At 48.3% G+C, this 14,750-nt stretch overlaps 2 protein-coding genes across 14 annotated transcripts in view; one reads left to right on the top strand and one right to left on the bottom strand.

Annotated features, from left to right (window-relative positions):
- Window positions 1-971: 971 nt before the first annotated feature.
- On the top strand, window positions 972-5,010 carry LOC118502353 (structural maintenance of chromosomes protein 6). Of its 2 annotated transcripts, none has more exons than XM_036034538.1 (6): window positions 972-1,240; window positions 1,312-2,399; window positions 2,483-3,958; window positions 4,034-4,235; window positions 4,310-4,671; window positions 4,739-5,010. In XM_036034538.1, the coding sequence occupies exons 1-6, from the start codon at window positions 1,115-1,117 to the stop codon at window positions 4,761-4,763; spliced, it is 3,279 nt and encodes a 1,092-aa protein (XP_035890431.1). In that variant the 5' UTR covers window positions 972-1,114; the 3' UTR covers window positions 4,764-5,010. The 2 variants fall into 2 exon arrangements, with proteins under 2 accessions (XP_035890431.1, XP_035890429.1); XM_036034536.1 differs by having other exon boundaries at window positions 1,309-2,399.
- Window positions 5,011-5,229: 219 nt separating this feature from the next.
- Window positions 5,230-14,750, bottom strand: part of LOC118502355 (serine/threonine-protein kinase ste20) — a 44,425-nt gene continuing 34,904 nt past the window's right edge. For 11 of the 12 annotated variants that reach the window (XM_036034545.1, XM_036034553.1, XM_036034543.1 and 8 more), the window contains 5 exons: window positions 12,890-13,158; window positions 10,828-11,065; window positions 9,437-10,203; window positions 9,141-9,359; window positions 5,230-9,060 (listed from right to left, as the gene is read on the bottom strand). In XM_036034545.1, the coding sequence (XP_035890438.1) occupies window positions 8,977-9,060; window positions 9,141-9,359; window positions 9,437-10,203; window positions 10,828-11,065; window positions 12,890-13,158 (1,577 nt within the window). In that variant the 3' untranslated portion in view covers window positions 5,230-8,976. The remainder of the gene's footprint in view (window positions 9,061-9,140; window positions 9,360-9,436; window positions 10,204-10,827; window positions 11,066-12,889; window positions 13,159-14,750) is intronic. The other variant, XM_036034554.1, reaches the window with a different exon arrangement.

The following is a 14,750-nucleotide window of genomic DNA, read 5'->3' as shown; positions in this document are numbered from 1 at the left end:
TACAGGGTTTCCGAGAAGAACTAACGATGTGCGAGCCATTTCTGGGCAATGGCTAGGATGAAGTAAACAACTGCCAGGTAGAACTGGCGAACTGTTGCCCTTTCTGGACTATGGCCAAGTTGATCTAGACACGGGCTAGGTTGAAGTGGACGATGGCCAGGTTGAACTGAAATGTCAAATTTGAAACGATTGCTGAAGCGTTCGCAAACGGTTGGGGTAACGCTTGATTTTAAAAAATATTTAAAAAATGACCGGTAATAACAATTAATATGGTTTAATTGTAATAATTTTTTTAAATGATATTAATTGAAGAGAATGCTTAAATTGCAACGCAGCTCGTTTGTAATAAAAAAATTATTATTTGCTGCGCTTTGAGCATTAGAATTTGCAATGGCTTGCTTCAAGATATTATATTTATTTAACTCACCTAAATTTAGCGTATATTGCTCAATTTCACTGCACTTGTAATTTAACTCAAAATATCTCACTGTGATCAGAAAGCGTGGCTTGCTTTGAAAATGTAATGTAGAAATAAAATATTTTCATTACCTGTATAAATTTTGCCTTTTGACAGAAGATGACTGTTGAAGTTTATGTTTATAGTCAATGACTCGGATTCTTTTAACTATTGTTTTGCATATTTTACAGAAAAATAAAAAATACATTGGAAAGCAAAAACAACATTACAAAAAAAAAAGTTTTTGAACATTGGAACATGCTCAAAGAGCAGCAAATAATAATTTTATAATTACATACGAGCTGCGTTGCAATTTAAGCGTTCTCTTCAATAAATATCCTCCAAAAAAAATTATTACAAATAATATGGTTTTTACCGGTCATTTTTTAAATATTTTTTATTGCCCACCGCAACCGTGTTTTCAAAATCCCAACCGTTTGTAAACATTGTGTGTTGATCTCAACTGTCAAAGTGGTTTGTGTCAGTTTCATACCAGCAGATGTAGTGCAACCCTTTCTTTCACGCACGCTCATTCAAACAACGGATCCGGTGGCGTCGTCTGGCGTCGCGAGCGGTTTCCTCCCGCTTATTTGCTGAACTTGTTTGTGATTTCGGTGTTTTTGTTTTGTTGCGTTGTCTTTTAACTGTACCTCCGCCATGCACGAAACGCGGAAAAGAACACACTTGCCGAACGATTCTGCCATCAACTCATCGCAGCAGGCAAAGCGGCACCGGACAGATGATGGCAACAACAACAACAGTCGCACAGCGACGGAAGGCAACGTATGTTTTCCCTGTGTTAAATCGTTTCTAAGTTTTTCGATTCAAAATGCATCCTTTTCGCACTGCAGCAGACGATTGCCGGGACGCAGACGGAACAGCCCGAGATGGTGCGCAACGGCAAGGTGCTAAAGATAGTGCTGAAGAACTTTATGTGCCACCGGCATTTGGCGGTAGAGTTTAACAAGCGCGCCAACCTGTTGGTCGGCAAGAATGGCAGCGGAAAAAGTGCCATACTGGCCGCCCTCACCATCGGGCTTGGTTGCAACGCGGGACAGACGAATCGGTGCAACAGTTTGAAGGATTTGATCAAGCACGGCGAATCGCAGGCCGTGATCGAGATCCACCTCGAAAACACATGCTTCGACGCGTACGAAAGGGAACGGTACGGAAGGCGCATCATCTGCGAGCGCACGATCCAAGCGTCCGGTGCTGGGGCGTACAAGCTGAAGAACGAGCACGGCCACGTGGTAACGACGAGCCGGGCCGAGCTGCTGAAAGTGCTGCTCGCGTTCAACATCCAGGTGGACAACCCGATCTGCGTGCTGAATCAAGATTTGGCCCGTTCGCTGTTGAAAGATTCGGACGAAAGCAAACAGTACACGTTCTTCTCGAAAGCGACGCAGATCGATAGCATCAAGCAGAAGCTGAACGATTGTGCCACGATCGCCAAGCAGGCCCGCAACGTGTTGTCGGTGAAAGAGAAGAGCCTAAAGTATCTATCCGACGAGATTGAGTTGCTGGAGGAAAAGCAGGCGAATCTCGAATCGGCCGGAAGGTTGGGCGAGCTGATGGGCGAACTGCAAGCGCATCTGGCTTGGCGTGTCGCGTTCGATCAGGAGCAGCAGCTGGCGGCCGTGGACGATGAGCTGAAAAAGTTACAGTCGTCGATCGAAGAGCAGGAGCATCGGATACGCAACCGGGAATCGTTGGTAGCCGATACGGAGCGAATGATTCAGTCGCATCGGATCGACATCGAGGCCAAGAAGACAGAGTACGTTGCGCTGAAGGAAGCGTACGCGTCCGTCCGTCGGACGCACCAGGACGCGTTGACGCAGCAGGCTGCCGTGGAGCGGAGCATACGGAATGGCAAGGAACGCATCGGCAGGCTGCTGGGCGATATCAAGCAGATCGAGCAGGACTTGCAGCAACGGGACCATGAGTAAGGGAGCATTTATTGTGATGGCCTACCGTTCCTGTGGCACTTGATTGATTTCCTCGTTTTTTTTGTTCCCCTTTTCCCAGCGGACTCAGCCAGGTGGAGCAAAAGAAGAAGCAGGTGGAGACGGAAAAGGCGCAGCTCACCGAACGCAACGAGGAGCTAACGTCTATGATCGCAAATGCCCAGCGCGAGGTGGACATGATGTACAACACGGTGGCCCACATAAAGGAGGCACAGGAGGAGAAGCATCACGAACGGTTGGCCAAGCAAAACGAAACGTCCCGCATCGAGAAGCAGCTCGAGCAGTTCGAGTCGGCACCGCGCAGCAAGTTGGCCGTGTACGGGACTAATATGCCAGCGCTCGACGCACGCATTCGGCAGCTGCACCAGCAGGGCAAGTTTTCCGAGCTACCGCGTGGTCCGCTCGGCCAGTACATCGAGGTGCGGAACAAAAAGTGGAGCGCCATCGTCGAAACCGCACTCGGCGGCTGTCTGTCGGCGTTCTTCGTCGCGACGCAGGAAGATTGGCGCACGCTCGACGCGCTGCTGAAGCGTGAGTTTCCCGACCTGCAGAACCGAACCATCTTTACCGGCCGGTTCGTGAAGGAGCTGTACGATGTGCGGAAGGCGTGCGTGCAGGAGCAGGACGGGACGCATCTGCTGATGAACCTGATCAAGGTGAACGATCCGGTGGTGATGAATCGGTTGATCGACAGCGCAGCGATCGACACCATCCTCGTGTCCGAGCATCAGGCCACCGCAATACAGCTGACGAGCGAGATCGAGAATGTGCCGCAGAACCTGAGCAAGGTGATCGTGGCGGAACCGTGCTCGGAGTTTTTCCCCCAGCCCAAGTATCGGTCGTACGGGTTGCAGCAGAAACCGCCGCGCTATCTGCAGGTCAGCCTGGACGAGCTGAAGCGCCACACGCAGCACCGCAAAGAGCAGCTGCAGCGCGAGGTGGTCGAGCTGAAAGCGGTGTACGATAGGGAGACCGAACGGTTGCAGGAGCTGATGCGCAAGCTGCACCAGCAGCAGCAACACCGCCAGAAGCTGCAGCGCGAGCTGCTAGCAAACGAGCAGCAGCTGCAGCAGCTGGCCACGGTCGTGTTCGAGGGAGAGACGGAGGAGGCTACGCTGAAGGCGGAACTCGAACATTCCCGGTCGATGATAGGCAAGCTGGAGGGTGGCATCAGGGACGAGCAGGCCAAGCTGGACGACATACGGAAGACGGTGCAGGAGCACGAGCAGCAGGTGCAGGAGAAGAAAAATGCCATGTCTGCGATCGAGGCGGAAATCGCTCGCATCCAGCACCGGGTCGACGAGGAGCAACGGAAGCGGCACGATCTGCAAACGAACCACAAGGTGAAGCGGCAAGCGCTGGATCGTGCCACGGAAAATATGCGCGAACGCAAGCAGACCCGGGTGGCGCTAAAGACGGCGGTGGAACAGGCGGTGCAGGAAGCACTTGCCAAAGCCGAACGGCCGAACGACCCGGCCGCGATCCAATCGGTCGATCAGTTGAAAAGAAAGATTCATTCCACCGACAAACGGATCCGGTAAGAAAGGCGGACGGCCTGTGCCCCCGCTGTCGGTTTCCTCCGCAGCACCATCTAATTTTCCTTCCCCAACAGGCAGATAAATGCGACCCAGGAAAGGCTGGAGGACGTCCGGGATGAGCTGGAAAGCAAAACGCGCGAACGGGACGACGTGATCCGGTACGCGACAGCACTCCGCAACATAACGACACTGATGAATGACATCCGCAAGTCGCGGTTCAACTATCTGTGCCATCTGACCTCACACATGTCGCTGCGTGTGAAGCATAAGTTTATGGTACGACACACGAGCCGCTGTTTTTTCTTCCGGCGCAACTAAAGCATTCTGTTTTGTTTGCTTCATTCCCACAGAGAATCATGCAAATTCGCAACTACGTCGGTTCGATCAAGTTCGACCAGGAGCAGTGTAAGCTGGCCCTGTCGGTTGTGCCACGGGACAGTAACATCCAGAATGCCGTTTCGACCACGAAATCTTTGTCCGGTGGGGAACGGTCGTACGCGACCGTTGCCTTCCTGATTTCGCTCTGGTCGTGCGTGGACACACCGTTCTTCTTTCTGGACGAGTACGACGTGTTTACCGATCAGGTGAACCGACACACCATTACGCGCCTGCTGCTGAACGAGGCAAGCAAAAAACCGGACCGCCAGTTTTGCTTCCTCACGCCGCAGGACATGAGCGAGGTGAAGGCAACGGAGGATTTGACCATCCATCGGTAAAGCGCATTTGGAGCAGTGGAAGATGATGTGGTGGAATACTAATTTGTTCTTTTCGTTTTACAGCATGGAAGACCCGCAACGGTGTTGATGGCAGTATCGAATGTGCTGTGGAACAGCATCAGGGTTTTGTTTACCGTGGCAAAAAGTAGTGATTAATAGGTAGGGATAAATACCCTTCGAAGCAAACTCTATCGGTTTGTCAGCGCTAGCCAGGCCGCTGTATGTTGGAATAGAGCTAGCCAGAGTACGTGCGGAAGATTGTTCAGTTCTTGACCAGCGTTTTGTTCTATGGTGTTGACGTCGTTAAATAAATCATCCCTTAGAATATGTTGCAATTTCCCGATTAAGTATCGTACGATGCCAACATAGCATCCGGCCCACATCCCCCAATATCTGGTCAATTATACTCCAGAAGACCGCCACGTACAGATGTACAGATAGGTGACCGCACATCTATAGTCGTCCAAAACCACACCTATCTGGGATCAAAAACCTTGGCTGAAACCTTGTCGCAAATGTGATTTTGGTATATGCCGTACGCTTGCACACCCATATCGTATAAAATCGGTTTTCTTTATTTTCCCCCCTTTTTGCAATCCGTTTTCCTCTCCGTAGCAAGCCCTCTCTGATTTGTGTTCTGTCTGCTCTCTTTCTGTTGTGTCCGCCCTTCCCTCGTGCTTTCATTCGTTCTATCCTATCAGCTGTTTGCACTAATTTTACATCATTTTATACACAGGTGTATTTAAGTGTTGTATTATTTTGTAATGTGTTTTCTCTCTCTCTCTCAAATGATTCGCTTCATTAGGGAACTTTTGTGTTGTTGTGTATTGGCTTGGTGTGTGTGTGTTCAACAACATTTCTAGCTCTCCGGCTAACCCTACAATACTACCCAGGCGCCAAAATTTCCTTTTGCTATGCTTGTTAAATATAGTTTATATGCATTGGGGGGTGTTGGGTTGTTGCCTTCTCTATATCATTCAATGTCTCCTAACAAAACATTTGTTTGTTTACCTGCCTGTTTCTGTGTGTGTTTGGTTTGTCTTTCATATATACTCAACCTACAGGGAAACAAAAAAAAAACGGGGATTTGTTTCTTCTGTTACAAGTTTTGTTCATTACCCATTTATGTACTATATTGAGTAGTACTCTCTTACGATACTTTAGTATTAGCAACGATGGTTATACACTTCTCAACGAAAGCAATGGAGAGGGTGAACGAAGACGGGATAAATATCTTCTTCTTCTTTTTTTTACTGTGAGCAGACGACACCGGCTTTTTAAGCGGCAATTTTTGCACCAGTTCAAGAGACTAGCGCGCGTGTTTTACAAAAAAAAAACAAATAGGAGGAAGCCAGTAAATAGCGTGATGGAACAAAAAGAGTGATTTTAACGGAAAAGTAACTGACAAAAAAAACGACGGATTTCCTTCGGGTGCTTTTTTGTTGCAGAATGCCACTCTCCTCGTTAGCCTGGTTTTTGTAAACTCTTCTGTTTATTCGCGATAGTTTTGCCTCGCACTAACTAGCTGCCCGTGTTTCCTCCCCTAGCTCCTCTCGTAGTACGATATAATACAGTTTCTTCCACTATGGCGAAAATCATATATGGTGTGCGCATTAAATCATTTCGCGTTCTCCAGCCGAGCGGGAAGAAGCACAACAAAAAAACCCGGGAAACGGGTGAGCCTGTATGCGAACGTGTTTCGCTGTACTTATTGCAGTATGAGTAACGGATAAATCTCTTCCATCTCTTTATTGTCGAGCAATTATAGAAAACACCCTCAAAATAAGCGCGATCACACGCCTGGCCCTTCTTCTTCTCACGCACGCACACTCACACACAATCGAGTATAAGATGATAAGTAATTATAATTAATGACGATAGTGTGTGTGGAGGCTTTAGCTTAGGTTAGGGGGAAATAAGTATAGCACAACGCTTTATATATATATATACGCCCGCGGCTCTGGTTTTGTTACTGTACATGATTGTGAAGCGAAGACGGCGCTCTCAGCTCTCAGCAGAAAGAGAGGCAGATTAGACCAAGCACTCATTTAACAAAAAAAGTATTAAATCCCATTCTTTTTCGCAAAATTAAAACAAAAACACAACTCTATCTACACACGTGAGCGAGGGAGTGAAAGGCTAATCGAATCGAACGTAAGCTCTTTCTCTCTCTCTCTCTCTCTCTCTCTCTCTCTCTCAGTCCTTATTATCCCCGTGTCCTTCTCAATGCGCCCTATTACTGTAAGAATGCTTCCTTACAGCTGCAGCCATCCTCCGTTCGTCCGTGGTTGATTTTTTGTTTGTTTGTTATGCTTTAGGCTATTATGTGTTATAATACTTTGCGTGTTTTATGGGTTGTGTGCTTCCAGAACTTTATACCGCCAACGTACTGCGTTCAAACGTGCGAACAATTGAAGGACATTCTTTCCGTGTGTGGGGCTTTACTCAAAAACAAAAAAAGGCTAAGAAATCGACACCCAAAAACCCCACCATCTCCCTGCTGATTGCTTGTCGTGGTGGTTGGTGTCTTGTGTGTGTGTGTGCATAGTTCATACGTGCATGCACAAGATTAGCGAAAGAAATAACTCAAAAAAGAGACCGGTTAAATAATGCGATAAAAAGGTAGGAAAAGCGCACTCACCAGCGAGCAGAAAACGCGCTCCTCCTCAGTTAGCTCCACGTGTCTGTTTTCCTCCTCTCTTGACTGTAGGCACTTTTCACTGTTCGTTTTTCCTTCCTCTGCTTCTTTTGCTGTGTCCTTTGTTTTCTCCTTTTTTATATATATTATTGAACGCTTTTGTCTTCTCTACACCCACAACACTGTTTGTTTAACGTATTTTTTTCTCTTTTACTTTAATGTTTTGGAAGAAGTTCCGTTTTGTTTGTTGCGTGCGATACGAGCTCGTTTCGCCTTCCGTTTATATACGCTTGTATTAGTTGCGTTTTTTTAAGCCATTCGTCATTGTTGTTGTTTTATGTGTGTTTTCCTCTTGTTTGTTTCTCTTTGTACTATTTATATACACTATACAATCGTTCACTACACTGTTTCAATTTTCGGGGAATTAGTGTGTGTGCGATATTCACACTTGTTACTATCAACACTACACTTTATACACACACACGCACGCACTATATAGAGGACTTTTCTTCTACAAAGCAAACGAAGGGAGTTTCCGAGCGATGGTTCTTCTCTTCGTTCAGCTGCATGGCTCTCGTGGGTACAGGTAAACTAATACAACGGTTGTAGTGAACGCGCCTTTTGCTATCGACCTTCACACACAAATACCGACTGCTCTATTGTTTGTATGTTGTGTATAAGGGGAGGGTGGTTGCTGCTGGTGCTGCGTAGCTACGAAACTATCACTATGCGCTTTTTCACCTCCTACTAGATTAACATCTCTTCTGTCCCAGCTGCTTATTATTGTTGTATTTGTGTTTGTTTAATATTTTATATTTTGCTACGACTTTTCCCGCGCGATGCAGTGACATCCACAAACCATCATGATTTGTTTTTCCCCATTGCTCGTTCTCTTGTCTTATGTTTTAATCTGCTGCAACGCTTTCGTTGCTGTTACCTAGGTTAGCAGTAATTCGTCCTACATATTAAATATTAGTCTTCTCTTTCTGTTTTTTCATTGCTTCCTTCCTTACGCCCCAAAACTAAAAGTAATGGTTTTGACTACGCAGGTTTACTTTGTTTACCCTTTTGCGTTTTTCTTGCTTCTCTCGCTTACAGGACACACACATATACATATATAGAGGGGCTTCGTTTTTCTTTGCTGTTGTCCAAGTGATCGAATGGCCTCAGCACCGTTGACGATGCTCCATTCCCGTTTGATTTTCACTATTTACAAGCTTTGCTCGGTCGGTCGGTCTCGTTATGCTATTTTGCTTCAGTCCACACAGGTCCAGTGCGTGCGTGAGCGTATCTTCCACCACCACACACACACACACGCATGCATCCTTTAACCGTTCCTTCCTTTTTATGCACTGCACAATAGTGGTGTTTCGGATGCTATGCACGGTAAGCGCTGCGGCGGAAAAGGGCGAAGTACGTACTAGCAGCTGTTGTTATCGATGGACGGCAGCAACAGTACGTTGACCATACTGGGATTATCACGTTTTGACTCACTGCTGTTGCCGGTGTGCGGATCGTCGGTGCTGCTACCATCGTTCCGTGAGGAGGAGGGGCAGCGGGCGGCGCCAACCAGCGCACCGGCATCAGCACGGCTGCAGGAGGGTCCATCAGTTACGTCGGTCCCAACGGTGGCCGCCGATGGTAGAACGACGTCCTCCCGTTTTCAGTGGCCCTTCGTTGCTTCCTTCGCGGCCATGATGAGTGGCGTTAGGCTGGCGAGCGGTCGGGCCAGCTTCAGGAAGGGATGCTACAGGACAGAATGCATCGTGATTAGTGTTGGAATGTGATTAGCGGTTGTGCGTGTGTTTCGGAAGTAAAGAAACCTACCCTTAGCAGTTCGTACGCCGTGGCACGCTGGTCGACGTCCACCTCGAGACACTGGTCAAGGAAATCCTGAAAGACGGTGCTGAGCTTCTCCTTCTCCTTGATCTCCGGCTTACCGTGCGTCGCAATCAAGTACAGTGCCCGGAGCGGGTTCTCGTTAAGGTACGGTGGTTCTCCCTCAATCATTTCGATTGCCATGATGCCTAGCGACCAGAGATCAACCTAAAAGCCAGAGAGAAGAGCATATAAAAATTCGTCCACCATCTTCTCCTCCGAAGCGCCAACCGGTTTTGCCTTACCTTCGGTCCATATTGCTTTCGGGTGACCACTTCCGGGGCCATCCAGTACGGCGTACCGACCATGGTCGTACGCTTCGACTGTTCCGGCGAAATCTGAGCGCAGAAGCCAAAGTCGGTCAGCTTTACGCTCCCGTCCAATCCCAGCAGGATGTTGTCGCTCTTGATATCTCGATGAATAACCTGATTGCTGTGCAGGAACTCGAGCGCCTGCAGCACCTCCCGACAGACGGCCGCTATCTGGCCCTCGTCCATGCACGTCTCCGTCACGACGTCCGTCAGCGATCCGCCGGGCAGATACTCCATCACCACCCACAGTTCCTCCGACACGAGGTAGCTGTCCAGGTAGTTGACCACGTTCGGATGCTTGTTCTCCCGCATCACCAGAATTTCGTTGATGATCAGCTCCTTCTTCGGCTGCTGGCTCAGGTTCATCTGCTTGATCGCCACCTCCATACCGGTGGAGCTTTCGATCGCGGTGTACACCGTGCCGGATGCGCCCTGGCCAATCTTTTCCATCTTGTTGTACTTTCGCTTCGGATCGCCTACGCTCACGATCGTGCGCAGTTTCTCCAGGATCTCTTCGTCGGACATTTTCTTCTTCTTCAAGTTGGCGGCCCGCTGCTGCGTCGTAGCGCCCGGAGTCGTCGTCGTGCTGCTGTTGAGGTTGGTACCGTTGTTGACGTTGTTGGGTGCGGGAACCGCGACCGCTGCTGCGGCGGCAGCGACCGCCGAGGTGCCTGTATCGATGCTGAGCCCATTGTTGCCAGCTGTAAGGTTGGAGGACGACGTATGATTGAGTGTGGGTTGTTGTGATACGGTGGAAACGGCCCCCAGAGGGACTGCCCCTCCTGCTGTTGTTGCGGTAGTAGTGGTAGAAGTAGTGGTGGTGGTAGCGGAAAGCGATGCAGTAGTCACAAAACAAATAATGCTAGTGGTAGAAGTAATGGGAGGAGTCGTTGCTGTCGCCGTGCTGGCAACGTGCTGCCGCAGGGACGCGTTGTCGTCGTTCGTCGCGGCACCGGCTGGCGATGGTTCCGTTCCCGGCGGTGTGGCCGAGCTAGGCCGAAGCGGTTGGTCGTCGTTAGCGTCGGTCGGAGCGTCATCGGTAAGCTCCGATGGAAGATCGTCCAAGTCGTCGGGATCGTCCTCGTCGGAACGTGCCAGCGGGGCAACGATCGCGGGACGGACCGCCGTAGTCGGTTTATTGTTTACTGTTAGCGTTAATGTGGTAATGGTTGTTGTAGTTGTTGTTAGTTGGTTGTTAGTTGTTGGCGGAGTTGGTTGTTGTTGTTGTTGGTTTGGCGGTTGCAGTTGCGATAATTGTAGTAGTGGTAGTTCGGTTAGTGGCATGGAAGCGAAATGGTCGAAAGCAGAAGCTAAGGACATGTTACCTTGGTGTTGATGGTGGTGGTGCAAATGCTGAGGCAGCTGTTGGCTCGGAACGTTGACTGCGCCACCCGCTAAGCTGCTAATCGTTTGTGCGGATGCTGCGTTGACCGAGTTCTTGTTCTTGTCGAACTGCGTTGGACTGCGAACGGAGCCGGTACTGGCCAGCGATTGGTGTGTCGCACCGGCACTCAAATGCGGAGGTATTGGCGGTGAGATCGGATCATCGATCGGGCGTGTATACTACAATTGTAAAGGGTAGATCGCAGGTTAGAGGCCAGAAATAGTTTTTTTTTCCCAATGCTACACGTGATTGCACAAAAAGTTATAGCAGATATTTCACACCGATCTCGCAAGAAAGAGAAAAGCCTATTTACCAAAAGCAACATCGAAAGCCGATCGATTATGCTGGACACGGAACGACGGAACGTTTCCTGATACACGTTATAGATTTCTTGAAACATTATGATCTTCACTTCGCAATGTTTCTAAAACAATTTAAAAATGCACACTCAAAACAGTTCAGATAATAACAAAATCACATTTCACGCACACGCTAAGGTGCGTGCGTCCAGGACGATCGAAGGCGAGTAACTGAAGTTCGAGAACCATTCTGAGTTGAAAAAAGCATAAGTTCCCAAAACTGAATTCCTAGCTTTAAGGTCGCTTTTGCAATGACCCTTTCTTGCTCCTATCTCCCGCTATCCCGGTCTTTCCGCATTCCTGTATCTTGTTCGACGGTGCCCTATCCCGAAAGAAACCCCGAAAGATGCACGTACCACGGGTGCCTTTACGGTTGAAGTTGGCGGCATTGGTGGGTAGCGAATATTTTACAGTCGGCATAGTTTCAAGGGCTGCCCGATGGCTTCGGGGAGGATCGCCATAAACGATCCCTAGGGGGAGGTGGTGCGCGGGTAGTAATATCTGCGCATGCCAAGGTTACAACAGGGAAGGTAGAATGGTTACCACCTCCCGTAATGGTTGAGACCGATGAATGAAAACAAGCGTGGGGAATTCCAAACCAAGCTGCGTTTCTTGTTGCGATAATGTCTACATTCCACAGTGATTTTAACTTTTCAGGAAAATGGATGCCTCTAATCAATTTCACTTCCGCTGTGACGTACTTTGAGTTCATTATCTTCATCCGGAACTGGTAAACAGGCGCTACATTGTTCGGTGAGCTATAACAGGAAAATGGTCCAAATTGAAAGCTTTTACCTGAGCTACATTCGAACGAGAAATGAATGCAAAATCTAGAACCTTGTCATAAGCCGATTTGGTTGACCGGTAAACAAATTACCTGGCATTTCTGCCGCTCGCACTTGTCTGAACTGAACTTGTGACCCGGCTACGACTGCCGAGTGCCAATAAGTACCCTAACTCGCGCCATTGGTGTGTGCTTACCGGCCGAACATCCTGGCGAGACTGGATGAGAAGATGGCGTTTGCCTGATTGTGCTTCGCGCCTACGACTGAGAGATCGCTCTTACGAAAAGCTTTAGAGGGCTTCTAAGAGACCTTGGCAAATTGATTTTCCACGGAGATTTTCTTCGGTTATCGTAGAGATATTCAAAGAGAGAATCAGTGCAGAAATGCAGCGTGTATCCTGCGTTATTGTTTTATGATGGATTCTATTTAAGGGATCATTCGTCCCACTGTGATGTTCTCATGCTATTTTCTTGAAGTTGACTTTAAGGATATTTGAAGCAGTTTCAAGTATCGAGCAGATTTTAAAAAAAAAGTGATTGCATTCTTAAAAAATATATTAACTGTGCTGTGAAGAACGCCCAATGAAACAGCTTGACACGCCACTTTCTTTGCACGTAAGATTTTCGAGCAAGAAACCCAAAAAGGGATCATTTACATAATTTTGCATAAGTTTGTGAAAGATCTATTTGTACACCATATGTTGGCGCGCTAGAGGAACGGGAAATCCCTTCGTGCAATGTTAGGAAAGCAGCAACACATTATGGAAATGTACTGGAAAATACGGTTCGGGTCTAATTAAACTTTTCACGAGCAGCAAAAAGTTTCAAAGGCGTACAGATAGCAAAAGACGTTTACTTACGATTGATTTGGTCCGTTCGGGGCGGCTGGCGATGGGCGGTGGAATGCCGTTGCCGCTGATGCTTCCGCTGGCGCTACCGCTGAGCACGCCCAGCTCATCGCTGTCATGATCGCCGGCCGAGTTGTGTGACGACAGGCCAAGGCTGTAGGCCTGCGAATGGCTGCTCGAGATGATTTGCGCCCCGGGGCCACCGTGCGATTCGGAGTCGGTTGGCGTGCTGCTTGGACTGCTGCTGCTTACCCGGCTCAGCGACGACCCTATGGACGATGCTACAGTTGAGCATTAATAACGAAATCTAACATCCGCCGCTACTAGAGATTGGGGCACATTTATAGGGGTAAGACGAGCAAGCGAGTTGTCTTTTGAAGAGGTATACAATCATACTTTGCTACCATTTACCATTCAAACGACCAGTATAAACACTGGCATCGATGAGAATCCATCATGGAGGTGGTCTCATGGTGCTAAGCACCATCCCAACCAATTCGTGGAAGGAATCTAATCTTGACCGGTTAACCACCCGGTTTCCCGGCACCAGAAAACAATTCAACTATTCTTGCGCAACACGATTGCGGATTATGCAATGAGCGAAAATAATCTAAACGTGTCCCATCCCGGCCGGCCGACTGGCGGCCCCGTGCTTTATTGGTCGGGGCGCGCATTTTTCCCGACTTCATATTCCCAAACCGTACAACTTCTACATAATACCGGGTGTATTGGTAACACCGGTTTCATTGCTAAAGGTGTTGGGAAATTACACCAAAATTGCCAGCATCGTTTCAAACAACCGCACCCGACTAGCCGTACACAGCGTTCGTGTACAGTGGGCGAGAAGAGATATCGATTGACCGGCACCGCTTTCGGCGTTCGAAAGTGATACGAATGGTCGCGACAACTGTCCCTTCCGCTTGCTTAATTGAGTAAAGTTCCCATCCATTCTCTGCTGCGGCCAATAAGCAGGCCGCCACCATCGTCCGAGAAACGCGCAGAAACAGAAAGAAAGGTTTTCGATCGAGCAGACACCCGCCAGCCGGGTTGAATAACTCAATTAATTTGAACTAAGCGCCATGCCCATACACCCCCAGGGAGGACGTGATTTCTGTCACAATCGAGAGGAGTCGCACAGGAACAGGGTGGTAAAAAACCTCACACTCTATCATCAGTACAATACGAATCTCTGCTAATTGATGAACCTAATAAATATGGGCTTGGGGATGGGAATGAAAGGTGTGTGTGTCAGCTTTTACCAGACTAGACGGTCTAATGTGAAACCTCCAGGGTACGTCAAAACGATATGTTAGTAACGAAGATAGAACGCAAAGGTAAAATCGAACAAAATACCCGTTCTAGAAGCTTGAAGTAAAAGTAGGAATAAGATGGGACATGGGTTCGATGTTAGGGTAAGGTTCTGCATTAAAACAGCAAACAGAAATTGATGACGATTGTTTGCTTCCGGGCGCAAATGAGGATATTGGATTTCACGTTCCACTTAAACCGTCATTGATCGACATTGATCTTCCTCTATTCTCTGTATCCAACCGAACTATTCGATTCTGTCCTAATGTCTGATCTGAAAAGCTTGTCTGGGTGTAAATCCCACCGTCAGCTTGTTTTGGACACCAGCTCAGAGGAAAGTGAAAATTACAACACATTGGGGACCACATTTTAACTGACACAATGAACTGCGCTTTGTGCCACCATCCGGTGCTGTTGTGGACGGTCGCGAGCATTATGTTGTTCAGAAGCGTTAATTGGCTTTTCCATGTGACCCCACCACCGGAAGGTGCCCTTCACCTTCGTTTTACTGCATGCAGCGCAGCAGCACCAGCAACAGTTGCATCCAATGTGCTGAGGTTTCATG

This window comes from Anopheles stephensi, chromosome 2 (genome assembly GCF_013141755.1).
Source record: "Anopheles stephensi strain Indian chromosome 2, UCI_ANSTEP_V1.0, whole genome shotgun sequence".
In the NCBI taxonomy this organism is placed as follows: domain Eukaryota; kingdom Metazoa; phylum Arthropoda; class Insecta; order Diptera; family Culicidae; genus Anopheles; species Anopheles stephensi.
Note: the sequence above shows the minus strand (reverse complement) of the source record. Positions and strands in the feature narration are given on the sequence as shown.

Excerpts from the sequence above, each read along its gene's own strand:
- LOC118502353 (XM_036034536.1), top strand. The coding sequence starts at position 1,115 with ATGCACGAAACGCGGAAAAGAACACACTTGCCGAACGATTCTGCCATC. Across the intron at positions 1,241-1,308 it reads GCACAGCGACGGAAGGCAAC|CAGACGATTGCCGGGACGCA; the intron begins GTATGTTTTCCC and ends TTCGCACTGCAG. Across the intron at positions 3,959-4,033 it reads TCCACCGACAAACGGATCCG|GCAGATAAATGCGACCCAGG; the intron begins GTAAGAAAGGCG and ends CTTCCCCAACAG.